The sequence below is a fragment of the Trichechus manatus genome, unplaced genomic scaffold, assembly GCF_000243295.1.
Source record: "Trichechus manatus latirostris isolate Lorelei unplaced genomic scaffold, TriManLat1.0 scaffold00213, whole genome shotgun sequence".
In the NCBI taxonomy this organism is placed as follows: domain Eukaryota; kingdom Metazoa; phylum Chordata; class Mammalia; order Sirenia; family Trichechidae; genus Trichechus; species Trichechus manatus.
In genome coordinates, this window is record NW_004444149.1 from 2,911,227 (window position 1) to 2,924,532 (window position 13,306).

Sequence of the window (13,306 nt, forward strand, 5' to 3'; positions counted from 1 at the left end):
CTAAGGCTGAAAAAACAACAAAGTTTAGTCTAAGGACAGATATACAGCCTATCTTCTGAGTATCTACTGCATGTTTATAACATACTAAGAATTTTACTGCCCCAGTTGAGATTAAATACTAAAATTCTGCTAGAAATTCAGTTGGAAATAGCGGTGAAAGAAAAAGATGGAGAAAATTCTAGTCTTAATCTATTCAATTTCTTTACCATAACCAAATGTAAGTCATTCATTCACATTAGAGACCAACAAACATTAAACTGAGTCGGAAACAGATCATACCTAAATCCAATTAAAAACCAACAAAAAAAAGAAAACATAAACCTCAGTATCCAGGAAGTTAATTTACTTCTTAAAACTTAAAACTGAGCAATGCTCAAAGGTGTCTCACTTATTAATTCTGAAGGAACACAGTGAAGGTGTCAGCTCCTCATGGGAAAGGAAAAATCAGATAAGCCCTCAATGAGACCATCGAAGGAGATTAAAGCCAAGTTAGGCAAAAGAGGAGCAGAGGATAAAATCTGAAAGGAAAGAAGTGGCAAGACAAAGGTTGGCTAGAGAGATATCAAGGTGGAAGGCCTAGGAAATATGGAATGTACTGCTAAAGCGGCCCAGATGACAGAAGGGAAATACTACTTTAGAGATAGAAAACACGGGACCCATTCTTTCTAAGCCTTATAATGTAGTATTAAACAACAAAAAAACTTGTTGCGTCACAATATGTCATTAAATTATCAGGCCCTAAGTTAAAAAAAAGACCCACAAACTAAAAAACAATAAAGAACCCAAATCAATAACCCAGAACACCGAATGATGCTGTACTGGATGGAAAGCAATTATCAACCAGCAAGGCTGCCCGTGGATCCACAGCTCTCGGGTTCTTTACCTGTGGCCGCTGCTTGTGCTGTGTCTGGTTTTGGTTTTGAGGTTGTTCCCAGTTTCCCCGGGCTCGGTTAGTGCCCACCGATGTCATCATTTACAGTATATACAAATAACAGTATTTACAAGGTAGAATACTGAAAGATTAAAAAAAAGAGTTCAGATGTTAAACGTGGGCAAAATGTTTTCAACCTCTTTCATCAGCACCTTCACCACCAAGCACTTTTATTTTTTCAAAGGAACAATCAAAAAGATTTATGTGTTCCTGAGACATGTGTTTAGTTGTTTGATAAATCCCTTAAGGAACTACGGCTGTTACTCCATGTTTGTGTAAGAAACGCATTAAGTATTTGTAAATGAGTGCTCGTTGTAGTTTAGTAGGTAATCGTTTTTGTTTTTGAAGTTACAGGCAAGGTTTGCTTACTAGTCCCCTATAAGCAGACTTTGTGAAGTTTTGCTCCCTTGCTAGTAAGCAAAACGATCTTAACAAATCAAAAGCTTTCTATATGGGTGAAAGTATCTGAAGTCCCTTTGACAGAAAGATAGAAAAGCCTAGAAACAAAGCCTTCCGAAGGGGATCAGTCTATACTCCAAAGAAATAACAAAAAAAAAAAAATTTAAACACTGTACTCAATCTACCTAAGAAAACAGCCCTACCTGCCTTACAAGCCGCCTACGTAAGTTGCATGTAACCTCCGCCTGCTTGGGAAAGGACAATCTCAAGTCTAGCCTCCTTCTCCCTCAAGTTTCTACTCCTCAGCATGTTACAGGCTTTTTGTTTTTTTTTTTTTAAACCATAGCCATCAACAGGACACATTAGCCCCAGTGACTTTGCCCAGGATGTCGGTTTCCTGGATAATAATTCTAACACACTACTTTTGTGGCTACCTTTGTTGGTCTTCTAGTACAGTGTTCCAAGAAGCCAGAATTGACATTACCCTCCACCACTCACCTGCATATACACAGAATCCCAAATGTGTCCCCAACCAAAAGCATCTATCACAGAGTTTTACTTGGAAGAAAGGGCCTTTAAGTTTGAGACATTACTGCCGGCAAGATGACTTAGTTGAGTCTTTAAAGAGACACAGAACACACAGGGCCTTCCCAAAACCAGAACATAGTTTTTGTTATAACACTTCTAATGAGCAAAGATTCTCTTGAATTCAAGTTCCCTTCATTCATACTTTGCTTTATAATGCAATCTCAGCAGCTGCTTTTAGTAAACAAAGAAAACATTCATCATATGATGAAGTGCTCCAAATAAGAGATTACTTTGCATTGTTTTATTCCCTTCCAGAAAAGACAAGTTTATACTTTTCTGCCCTATATTTAATTTTTTCATAAATGCAACTTTATACAGGGTAATTCTAGACTGCTCAAGACATTGCTAGATTTGAAGGAGAGAGAAGGCTTCTAAAGAAATCCTCAAAAATTAACTTAGTAAAGTGAATTTCACCTTAGATATCACAGAGACAGCTGCCTTCCCTAAGGATAAATTCTTCACCAAGTTGAATCAATAGGTTGCACAGGTTTTTTTGGATTTTGACATGCTCATTAAAAATTAAAGAGTCCTACATTCTCTATCTCCAAGAAAAATTTTTAAGGCAGCATCGGGCTAATTTTTAACCATTACCTCCTCCCCCTACATACGTGTGCACACAAAGGCCTGTAAATATTTCAAGCTAGTACAGGATCATTTGCTACACAGTAATCCATTTTCCCAGGCTATAACCAAGTTTCAACACTTAATTTACCACAATAAAAAAAAAAAGTGGTGTTCAAGTATTCCTGGATCCAAATCAACAAGAGAAAAATATTAAGATTAGAGGAAAACTGTTATACTTTAAAACTGGTTCTAAGATAAAAGTTTCTAATGTTGAAGTAGCCATTTCCCACCCAACCCAAATATTGACTGTTTTTATTCCACATGTGACTTCAATTCATGAGAATGAGTTATAACGCAGACAAACTGTATGGACAACTACATATACTAAACCCAGTCAGATATAAATATGTTAAAAATTCATCTTGAAAGCCACATAACTAGCTGGTAAAGAAAAAAGAGATCTTCCTGATAATCTTGCTATTAACTTCCATTTCTCTCTTACAAGCTTTGAAATGTGTGACTAAGAAAATTTTACCACGTAGGTAGTAACAACACTGAACAGGTCAAAAGCAAGTGATCTGGGATGGATCAACTGGGGGCACAGAATTGATTGCCTTTTAGTAGCAAGCAGACACATACCCAGAATTATTACAGTGGAGGCGAGGAATCTTGTTTAAAACTTTCACAGAGAACAAAAATATTTAAGGGAAATAAGGTGAGAAATATCGGAGAACAAGGGTACAGTGTGAGAGTAAATACAGGTTTCAACAGAAGTGCCCTTGACTATTTTATGAAAACCAGCTACTTAAAAAAATAGCCAGAGAAATTTTACTGAAAAAAATAAATAACAAATATTTATTGAGTAACTACTATGTGTCCAATACTTCAAGAAATACAAAAGCAATATGACGTGGTTACTGCCCTCAGGGAGCTTACAATCTAATTTGTGAAACAATTCAGAAACTCTGAAGTTGGACTGGGGTGAGCCTGCTGCCTAGAACGGAGCAATTTATTTGCTAGATGCTTCGTTGGAATGACCCCTGCATCCCCTTCCCCACCCACATGAATCTAGTACGAAAAAAGTACTTCCCAGTTAGGACACATTTAGCAAAGAGCTTTAAAAAAAACAAAACAGTACATTTTTAGACCTTTCATCGCTAATTTACATGCCAGCAACATTTCCCGTTCACAACGGAAACAATCACTGGGATAGTCTAATCTTTAAGGACAATGGTGTAGGATCTCAAAGCACTTTTATCACCCGACACAGAGCCAAAACGTTTTAGTTCTCTGGTAATGCTGATTGTCACTGACCCTCAACACCTCCCACCAAGCCATATCAGATTTCCCCAAAGAGAATATGGAGACTGGAAAGGTGGGTGGGGAGAGGAAACAAAAAAGAAATTTCTACATTTAAAAATCAGGGAAACTCAAAAGCAAAAACGGTAGCAAAAAAAGGCCGTTACTGTACTGTTTTTCCTCCCACAACATCCTACACCATAGGTGGCTACATTTCAAGAATGGTGGAAAAGAGGCAGTCTCCTGTTTGTGACATCAGTTTTCGAAACAATTTAGGGACGGTCCAGATGGTCTGAAAAAATTTGGAATTCCTGTCCCATTATGAGAAGAGTGAACGAATACCCCAATGCTCTAGTGACGTCCCTTAGGCAGAACCCACCCTATGGAGGCCTCCATGTCCAGCTTCCCGGATAACATCATAATTGTCTGGGGTACCCAAAACTATAGTACGGACACCGGGAAGCTAAAGACAGCAGTAAAAACATATTCCAAAAGCTAGGGCCGTGAAAAAGATGAAACGGTATTAAGAAGAGCCGACAAAGGCGGTGGAAACGGAGAAGGGACGCAAGCCCACGCGTGGAGGATGGAAGGCTCACCCCCCTTCACCGCCACATCGGGAACCCACCGGGCCAATCGGCTCCCTACCTCCCACCCGGAACAAATTAATCCTCCGCACTCCAAACTGAGGGCCACATGGGGGAGTCTGGGGCAGCTCCACCCCATCGCCCTCCCTCCCCCCCGCCGCCCCCAAACCAAGCCGGATCCGGATCAGAGAAGGCCCCTTCGTCTTCTCCACAGCCACCGACCAGGGGACAGCGAGGGCCCTACCTCAGGCAGAGCCCAGGCCGCGCTCGCTCGCGCTCTTTCTCGCTCTCCCCCCTCAGGTTCTAGCCGCATGCCCCCCCCCTTCGGCTGCCCCAAGCCCCGCCCCGGCCACGCTCCCAAATCGAGGCCCCGGCTCTGGCGCGGCCCACTAGGCCGCGAACCTAACCATAAACAAAACCTCCGGCGGCCGACTCGAGGGGGAGGGGAGGCTAGGGCTCGCACGACCAGGAAGGGGGTGTACAGTGGGGGAACACACGGTGCGGGGAGGCCTTCCGAGGGAGGGGAATTCGGCGGGGATAGGGGAGAAAGGAGGGAGGGTAAAGGGAGATCGCGGATTTAAAGGGGCCGCGGACAATACCCGGCCCCGCCGCGCTGCCGCTGCCGCTGCCGCCGCCGCCGCCGCCAACGCCGCTGCGCTCCCAACTTTACCTCAGTCTCCTCCACACTGACACCCCGGGCCGCGCCGCCCCTGTCACGTGATCTAAGATTCCCTCCTCCCCACCCCCCTCCCTCCTTTTCCTTCTCGCGCTCGCTCTCGCGCCTTCCCCCTCCCACTTGCCTTCCTGCGTCCCCCGGCACGTGACGCGAAAAGGGACGCGCACGCAAGCGTGCGCGCGCCGCCGCGCCACGAGACACCCCACTTCGGCTCCGCGCGTCCTCCCCGCCTCCTCTACGGCGGCCCCGCCTTCACCACGTGACGCACGGATGGCCTCCGCTTCCTCTTACTGGCGTACTTCCGCGTCTGCGCCCTCGCCGCTCCCGGGTGCCATTGCAGCCTGAGTCACGTGCCGGGGGGAAGCAGGAAGGCGTCGTTCCCCACCCCCCCAGCCGCCATGTTTTCAGGCCAGGTCTCACTTGGTCTGCCCCCGTAAGGAAATGGCCGGGGAGCTCCGGGAAAGCCCGGCGCCGTTGCCTCGGCGGAACCCGGGCGGACGAGGCAGGGCAACGGCGTAAACCAGAGCAGCTCTGTGCGGGGTGGGGAGGCCATGGCGTCTAGCAGTAACTGGCTGTCCGGGGTGAATGTCGTGCTGGTGATGGCCTACGGGAGCCTGGTGAGGAGATCCTCCACCCCATGCCTGCTGCCGCGTCAGACCCTTCTCTTGAACTGTTCCCTGTCCTCATTCTCCACCCACTCACCTGGCTTTTTCTGGCTTTGACTGCTTTGTCAAGAGTACCTGGGAGCTTAAGTCACGACCAGGACTGCCCCGCCCCTGGCCGAGAACCCTCCGGTTAAACTCCAGAGCGGCAGACCCCATGCGTCCCTCTACAGGCTTCCCCAAATTCACCCCTACGTTTCACGACCTTGTTTTGTCCCAGGTTTTACCCTAAAGCATCCCTGAGAGCCCAAATCGGGGGAGTTGGAATGAAGGCGTGACTTTTATAGTCTTTTAAAGGACTTTTAATTTTTTGTTTGTTTTTTTTTTGGGACAGGTGTTTGTACTGCTATTTATTTTTGTGAAGAGGCAAATCATGCGCTTTGCAATGAAGTCTCGAAGGGGACCTCATGTCCCTGTGGGACACAATGCCCCCAAGGTAGGTTCTTAAGGCACGGGATAGGCCTGGTCCTCCAGATGTTTTAGGGGCAGGAATGAGATTGCGTTGGCCTTCAGGGATGACTTTAATTCCCGTTTTGATGTCCAGTTACCATTGTGCTTTCCTTAGTAGCTTGAGCGATAACTGTCAGCTGTGGAACCTGGCTTATCTGCGCACCGCTGTGGTAGAGCACGTAGCTCACCCGTGGACTTTAGTTTTGGCATCTGCAGAATGAAGGGCTTGCATTAACGTTCCCAGTTCTTTGTTGTAAGATATTTTTCGATTCATCTTAAATTACCGACTTTTTTTGTTTTTGTTTTTTGGTACGGTTTGGTTTCATTTTAGGATGGGGTCAGGGTGGTTCGAATTAGCCTCAGAATGATGAGGAGGTCTGCTTTTGCAGAACTCTAGATTTATAAGGGTGCCATAAATTATCTAACGCTGCTGTTTATGCTACAAACTGAAACGCCAAAAAAAGAAGCAACTTACCCAAGAATGTATAGCAAGTGAATAGCCAAATGGTCTCTTACTCTCGTTTGCAGTCTCTTCTTAGGTAATTGAGTTTCTTCTCTTGGTTTTAAATATCTACAGATGAAATTTATACGTCTGTTCCAAACTCTTTCTTGCGTTCCATGTTTACATATCCAGTTGTCTACTTGTCACGCTTAGTAGATGTGTAGCGTCGTTAGGTGCCTTCAAGTCGGTTTCAACTCATAGAGAACCTCCTTATATGCAACAGAATGAAACACTGCCCGGTCCTGTGCCATGCTCACATTCGTTGCTGTACTTGAGCCCATTGTTGCAGCTGCTGTGTCAATCCATCTCGTTCAGGGTCTTCCTCTTTTGCTGACCCTGTATTTGCTTGGTTTAAAAAAAATAAAAAAATAAAAAATTCATTGCTGTCAAGTCGAGTCCGAGTCATAGTGATCCTGTAGTACAGAGTAGATAAAGTAGGTGTCTGAGGCATCTGCAACTTAAAATCTTTAAATCAGAACTCTTGATACCCTACCACTACCTCTATCTTTTTTCTTCGGCGTTCCACTTAGTATAGGTATCTACCGCCTTTAGCAACTTGCTTTTATATAGTTCTCTTCTCTGATCACTGCAGCTTAGGTACACTGGTGGAATTACCCACAGCGAAGGCATGTGCTGTTACTGTGACTAGAATGATTTTCCCTGGATCTTCACTTGGCCATTTCATTCTCTCTTTAGATCTTAGCTTATATGTTATTTCCTCAACCGAGGAATTCTTAATTACTTAAAGTAGGTTTCTCCTTTTATTTTCTTGTAGTACCCTGATTTTTTTTTTCAGAGCATTCAGTTTTTCTTTTATGTTTGTTTGTTTAATGCCTCCCTCTTCAACTAGACTGTTAAGCTTTAAGAATGCAGGCACCATGCCAGTTTTGTTCACCGTATAAAGCCAGGACCTACACATAGTAGGTACTGAATAAATCACTATTGAATGAACCACAGGTTAGTTGAAGAACTAAGGCTGGTAACATGATTCTCCCAACTCTTAGGCTAGTGTTAATCTTTCATTAAGTTGCTGTTACTCTCTCACACCCTTGTTCTTCGCTGACGTATCACCTGGAAAGACACAAGGAGGATGTTACAGCCTGAAACCTCTACAGTGCTGTTTCCACATTTCCTCAGTCCTTCAGATGCCAACTGCGTTTCCTAAGAGTGACATAGAATTGATTTATAGTACATCGTGAGCCAGTCAAAAGTTTGGTTCGTGTATATATGGATGAGATTAAGATTCCTTTTACTTTAAAAAAAAATTCTCATCCAAATTCTCATCCATTGCTAATGGAAGTTTAGTAAAACCACTTTAGAAAATAATTGGACTTTATCGAGGAAGATAAAAGTATTCCATGACTTAGCAATTCTACCGTATAGAAATTAATTGTTGCTTGTGTGCACCAGGAGACAGGTACACGAGTATTCATAGCAGCATTGTTCGTGATAATTTTAAACACTCCAAATGTCCACATTAAAATAGACAGTGATATATTTGTGTTCTTGAGTACTATACAGGAGTGAAAGTATTCGTCAACACTAATGAGTCTCCAAAATATTTTTGAGTTAAAAATGAGATGCAAACATGGATGAATCTCAAGAACATGCAGAGTGAACAAAACCAGAAAACCTGACACAAAAGAATCGGTACCATGTAAATCCATTTGTATGAAATTGTACAGCAGGCAAAAGCATAGTGAGAGAAAGCGCGTCAGTGTTGCCTGAGGCCAGGAGGGGAAGGATGACTGCAGAGGAGTATGAGGGAACATTTTGGGGCAGTGGAAACACATGTCTTGATTGGGATCGTAGTTAAACAGGTGTCTTTGTTAAAACTCATGTACACTTAAGTGGGGGCATTTTATTGTATGTGAATTCAAACTCAGTTTGAGTTTATTTAAAATTTAAGTGGCAAATCAAGTATTTTTCTGTTTTTATAAAGTTCAAAACCAGGCAGAGCTAAGCATCTTACTTGGGGTGACAAGTGGAAGAAAAGAAAGAACTGTTTTAACAATCAAGGATGAGCACAAGGGGCTTCAAAGTCATTGGTAATGTTCCATTTCATGAACTTGACAGTGGATACAGGTGTTCACTTTAATGATTTTTATTATTCAAAATGTACGTGTAATATATATTTTGTATATATTTCCTGGTGGAAGTTTTTTAAAAGTTACAGGAAATTTAAGCACAAGAAATTTCCTGGAGCACTGGCAGTCTTTTGGATGACAGGTGGATACAAAACTGATACCAGTAGTTGCTTCTGGATGAGTCAGGGATGGCACCTTTAGTAGTTTTTGGATTTTATACCACGAATCTGAATTCCCTATTTTAAAAATGTGCTTTAATCATTTTGAAGTGGGCTTTAGATGTTCTGTGGTTCACCAGGTGGGATAATCCTCAAGCTATTGTAGACTATTCACGGTCCTCCTCAGAGATTTAGAGTACAAATGATTCCCCGTTGTTATTTTTTCCCAATTCAGGAAATTCTATATAATAGTTAACGAAGATTCTTGGTCCAGTTTAAAGTCAGAAATAATGTTGATGCTGTAATAGCTTGAAGGGATTCTGGCAGGTTAAAAGAGCTAGCTAAGAGATGTGCAGCTTGGAGAATTTCTCAGAGAACCCAATCCCAGTCTGGCTTCAATTCTTGCATCTTATCTGACGGTTTCAGTAGCTACATTTTCTCTGCTTTTGTTGTCATAGTTGTTGATTTGCTCTGCTCCATTTCCAGATTGGTGGAAAGCAGAGTACAAGGTAAACTGTATATTCTTTGCTCTGCTTGAACAGGATCTGAAAGAAGAGATCGATAGTCGACTATCCAGGGTTCAGGATATCAAGTACGAACCCCAGCTGCTTGCAAATGATGACGCCAGACTGCTACAGCTGGAAACCCAGGGAAATCAAAGTAGGTGGCAAGCTCTCCCCCTTGGAGGCGGCTTCGGAGAGGAATCCCACAAGTTCCAGATTCCTTGGCTCTCAGAGTTGTCAACATAGCTGCTGGCAAAACCAGCAGCTGTGGCTCTTTTATTACTGGGTATATGTCTGATGGGGGAAGGCAGTTTATTACCTTGTTGGAGTTTGAGACATCTTTTGAGGATTATGCCTGAGACCAGACTCTTTCTTAACAGATTGCTACAACTATCTGTACAGGATGAAAGCTCTGGATGCCATCCGTGCCTCTGGTAAGGGCCACCCAACAGGGTCCGTGCCAGGATCCTGGAAACTCCTCTAAGTTTTCTTTTTTTGAGACCGTTAGTTTCACGAGCTGTATGGTAGCACTTTGTTGTCTGCAGAAGATAGGTGACTTCACAATATGATAAATGTGATTAATGTCGCTGAATTGTACATATGTTACAATATACACTTACTACAGTTAAAAAGAAAAAAGGCACTGTTTAGTTTTTCACTACCAAGATAGATGGTTCTTGAATTTTTCCTATTCTGTGATCTTTTGTCATATATACTGCTTTTCTATCAAAACATACTTTATGTCTTAAAGTCAGGATGACTAAGTAGGGGGTAAAAAGAATGATGGCACTATGTGTATCATTGGTATAGCTTACACTTGAGTTGCCATCACCAAATACACGCAGCTCTACCTCTGGTCTTCTTAATTCTATTAGAATTTCCCTCCTCCCCCAGCTCACATTGGACCGATTTGTAAGTTTGGGAAGTTAACTAGAAAGACTACAGAATGGGAGAAGTAGGCAAAAGGATATCACTGCACTGTCATCTCCTCAGAGATCCCATTTCATGCTGAAGGCCGGCATCCCCGTTCCTTGATGGGCAAGAATTTCCGCTCCTACCTGTTAGATCTTCGGAACACTAGTACTCCTTTCAAAGGTGTGCGCAAGGCCCTCATCGATACCCTGCTGGATGGCTATGAGACAGCCCGCTATGGGACGGGGGTAAGTTGGGTGGCCAGTTTATTTCTTCAGGGAACTGAGCTAATCCCCAGACTGAAAGATCCTCACTCTTCCTTCCTCTTTCCTCAGGTCTTTGGCCAGAGTGAGTACCTGCGCTACCAGGAAGCCCTGACTGAGCTGGCCACCGCGTGAGTTTGGAAGGGAGCATGTCAAAGGGGACTGGCAGGTTGGCTCCATTTTATTAGAAGATAAAGTAGTGCCAGACTGTTCCCGCAGTGAAATGACTTCCATAAAGCAACCGGAGCAAAAATCTGTGATACCCTGTGAGTTGTCAGGTCCTTAGGCTCCTCGCACTGCTGCTGGCTCACACTGAGGGCAGGTGCTGCTGTGTAAGCTAAGAGTTTTGTGTGTCTTTTTCTTTGTTTTGTTCAGCCCCATAAAATGTCAGAATGGGTCTAGCCTAGGAAAGGGAACCAAGTTTTCCAGCACACAGGGATTCCTCGTGGTCCAGAGTCCTAAGTGTCTTCCTTTTGTGCCTTGGTCCAGTACAAGTAAGAGATAAGGGCCTCCGATTCCTGTTACCACTTACGGCACTAGGAACCCTGTCCAAACACTGTAGAGTCAGCTGTTGGGGATTTGTGTTATAGGAGAGGAATTGTGACTTTTGTTGGGGATTATTTTAAAAACCCCACAGAGTACTTCTGCGCTGTGACACATGGGAGTTGCCATGAGTCGGAATCGACAACAGCAGCAGGTTTTGTTGTTCCGTTTTGTTTTTTTGGTTAAACGTAGCTTCGTGATGTTATTTATGCAAATATTAAAACGAAAGTGCTCGGTGTAGAGGGGAAGCCATGAAAAGAATGTATGTGTTCTGTGTGGGATGGGGTTCTTTCTCAGGAGGGGAGAGGGTGTGTCCACGCTGCCTTCCCTCTGTCCCTGAGAACGGACTAGCTGGTTCCCATAGACAAAAGGTCCTCGTAAGAACTACTGAGAGCAGCGACGAAAATGAACATGGAGGGGATGGAAAAGGGTGTTGAGTCCAGAAGTCAGGCAGGAGACGTGTTCAGAATTGTTTGGTTTCTAGTTTGTAAAAAGGCTCAGGGTATAGTGTAAAGAGTAAAGGCTTTGAAATCTGGCAAACTTAGGTTTGAATCCCACTCTGTTACTTACTAGCTTTGTGACCTCAGGCAGGTTACTTATTAGATCCTGAAAGACAGGGAGGATACCACCCTATGTAGGGTTTTTGGAATTAAATCACAGGTTGGTAAAGCACCAAGTATACTGTCCTAACATGTTGTGTGTACCCAGTAGCTGCTGCTGTTATTTTTTGGAATTGAGTTTTGAAAAGACTCCGTTTGAACTGGGAGCATAATAGCTGCTTACACAATTTAGGTGAGTTGGCAGAGTTAAGAATTTTCTCTAAGCATAGTGAGATAAAGTCAAGGTTGAGTAAGAGGCAGGAACTCGGTGGGAAATAAGTTTCTTTGCTATTTCTGAGATACCAGATGGGATTTTAGTGACTAGTTTACAAGCTAGGACAGAGATCATCTGTGGCTATGGTTGCATTTATGGGACGGGATGAGTCCCGGATCGTGTGTATTTTTCCTTTCTTCATCTGGTCTGTGACCTGCCCCTTGTACTCTTCAGGGTCAAAGCACGAAGTGGGAGCTCTCAGCGACACCACCAGTCAGCAGCCAAAGACCTCACTCAGTCCCCTGAAGCTTCCCCAACAACCATCCAGGTGACATACCTCCCCCCCAGCCAGAAGAGTAGACGCGCCAAGCACTTCCTGGAATTGAAGAGCTTTAAGGACAACTATAACACGCTGGAGAGTACTCTGTGATGGAGCCGAGGGACTGGAATTGAAGAGCTTTCAGGACAACTATAACACGTTGGTGACTACTCTGTGATGGAGCCGGAGGACTCCCAGTGGGGACTGAGCCCGCCGGAGTACAGCGTGCAGGCCGGGCCGTCCTCAGGTCATCTGGCTCCACAGGCCCAGACTCCACCGGCCAAAGCGCCCGTGTGTACAGAGCTCACGCCTGGAGGCCCTTTCCTATGGGCCATTTCACAACAACAGCTAAAACTGTTTTCTCCCAGTAGCACTTTTTCTGGAGTTCAATTCAGTTGCTATTCTAAGTGTTTCTGTCAAGCCTTCTTTAAAAATCCTCACCTGGTTTTGATCTGGTTTGTTCACTTGCCCTGTTCCGGACATTTACTCCCAGAGGTGAGAGTTGAGATGAGGGGCTTGGTAGCTTCCGTTATGTGCCCCGTTGTTGTACACGGTTAAGTGGGAGCCGTTTGGGTTTGGGGCATCTCACGTTGATTGGTGGGACCTGCAGGCAGGAACTGGTGGGCGAGGTCGGGTGTGGCAGTGGGTCGTGTGTGAAACAGCTTACACCAGGGTGTGTGGGAACAACACAGCTCTCCCTGAACTGCAGAGGCTGCCCTGCCACTTTTACTCCATACTGTCGTGAGTAAATTGAATAAAACAGACTGTTCTGACACCTGGCATAATCCTATCTCCCCTCCCTTATTGGGGATACTGTGGGACAATGTGAAGGAATGGTTTCCCCTAACAAGGCAACGCATTGTGTGTCTGACTTTATAAGTTGGTTGTTTAATAAAACAAACTGTTAGAAAGTAAAAAACTGTATGATTAATTCCTTTACAGTTGTGTTTTAATAAAACAGGCATGTGGTATGTTGTCTGTACCTGCCTAACAGACTAGGGTGTGAGGATTTGCCTCAAGAGAATTGGTGGGACCATGGGTACCTGGACCTAG

General features: G+C 44.2%; 2 protein-coding genes across 3 annotated transcripts in view; one reads left to right on the plus strand and one right to left on the minus strand.

Annotated features, from left to right (window-relative positions):
* UBAP2L (ubiquitin associated protein 2 like) overlaps window positions 1-4,382 on the minus strand; it is a 39,079-nt gene extending 34,697 nt beyond the window's left edge. Inside the window, 1 exon segment of the mRNA XM_023742580.1 lies at window positions 884-4,382. Within this exon segment, the coding sequence (XP_023598348.1) occupies window positions 884-973 (90 nt within the window). The 5' untranslated portion in view covers window positions 974-4,382.
* Window positions 4,383-5,214: 832 nt separating this feature from the next.
* On the plus strand, window positions 5,215-13,195 carry CUNH1orf43 (chromosome unknown C1orf43 homolog). 2 transcript variants are annotated; one of them, XM_004388567.2, is made up of 7 exons: window positions 5,215-5,658; window positions 6,038-6,139; window positions 9,443-9,560; window positions 9,784-9,837; window positions 10,397-10,563; window positions 10,651-10,709; window positions 12,169-13,174. In XM_004388567.2, the coding sequence occupies exons 1-7, from the start codon at window positions 5,593-5,595 to the stop codon at window positions 12,362-12,364; spliced, it is 762 nt and encodes a 253-aa protein (XP_004388624.1). In that variant the 5' UTR covers window positions 5,215-5,592; the 3' UTR covers window positions 12,365-13,174. The 2 variants fall into 2 exon arrangements, with proteins under 2 accessions (XP_004388624.1, XP_004388625.1); XM_004388568.2 differs by lacking the exon at window positions 6,038-6,139 and having other exon boundaries at window positions 12,169-13,195.
* Window positions 13,196-13,306: the final 111 nt, after the last annotated feature.

Excerpts from the sequence above, each read along its gene's own strand:
- CUNH1orf43 (XM_004388567.2), top strand. The coding sequence starts at position 5,593 with ATGGCGTCTAGCAGTAACTGGCTGTCCGGGGTGAATGTCGTGCTGGTG. Across the intron at positions 9,561-9,783 it reads GGAAACCCAGGGAAATCAAA|ATTGCTACAACTATCTGTAC; the intron begins GTAGGTGGCAAG and ends CTTTCTTAACAG. Across the intron at positions 9,838-10,396 it reads GGATGCCATCCGTGCCTCTG|AGATCCCATTTCATGCTGAA; the intron begins GTAAGGGCCACC and ends TCATCTCCTCAG.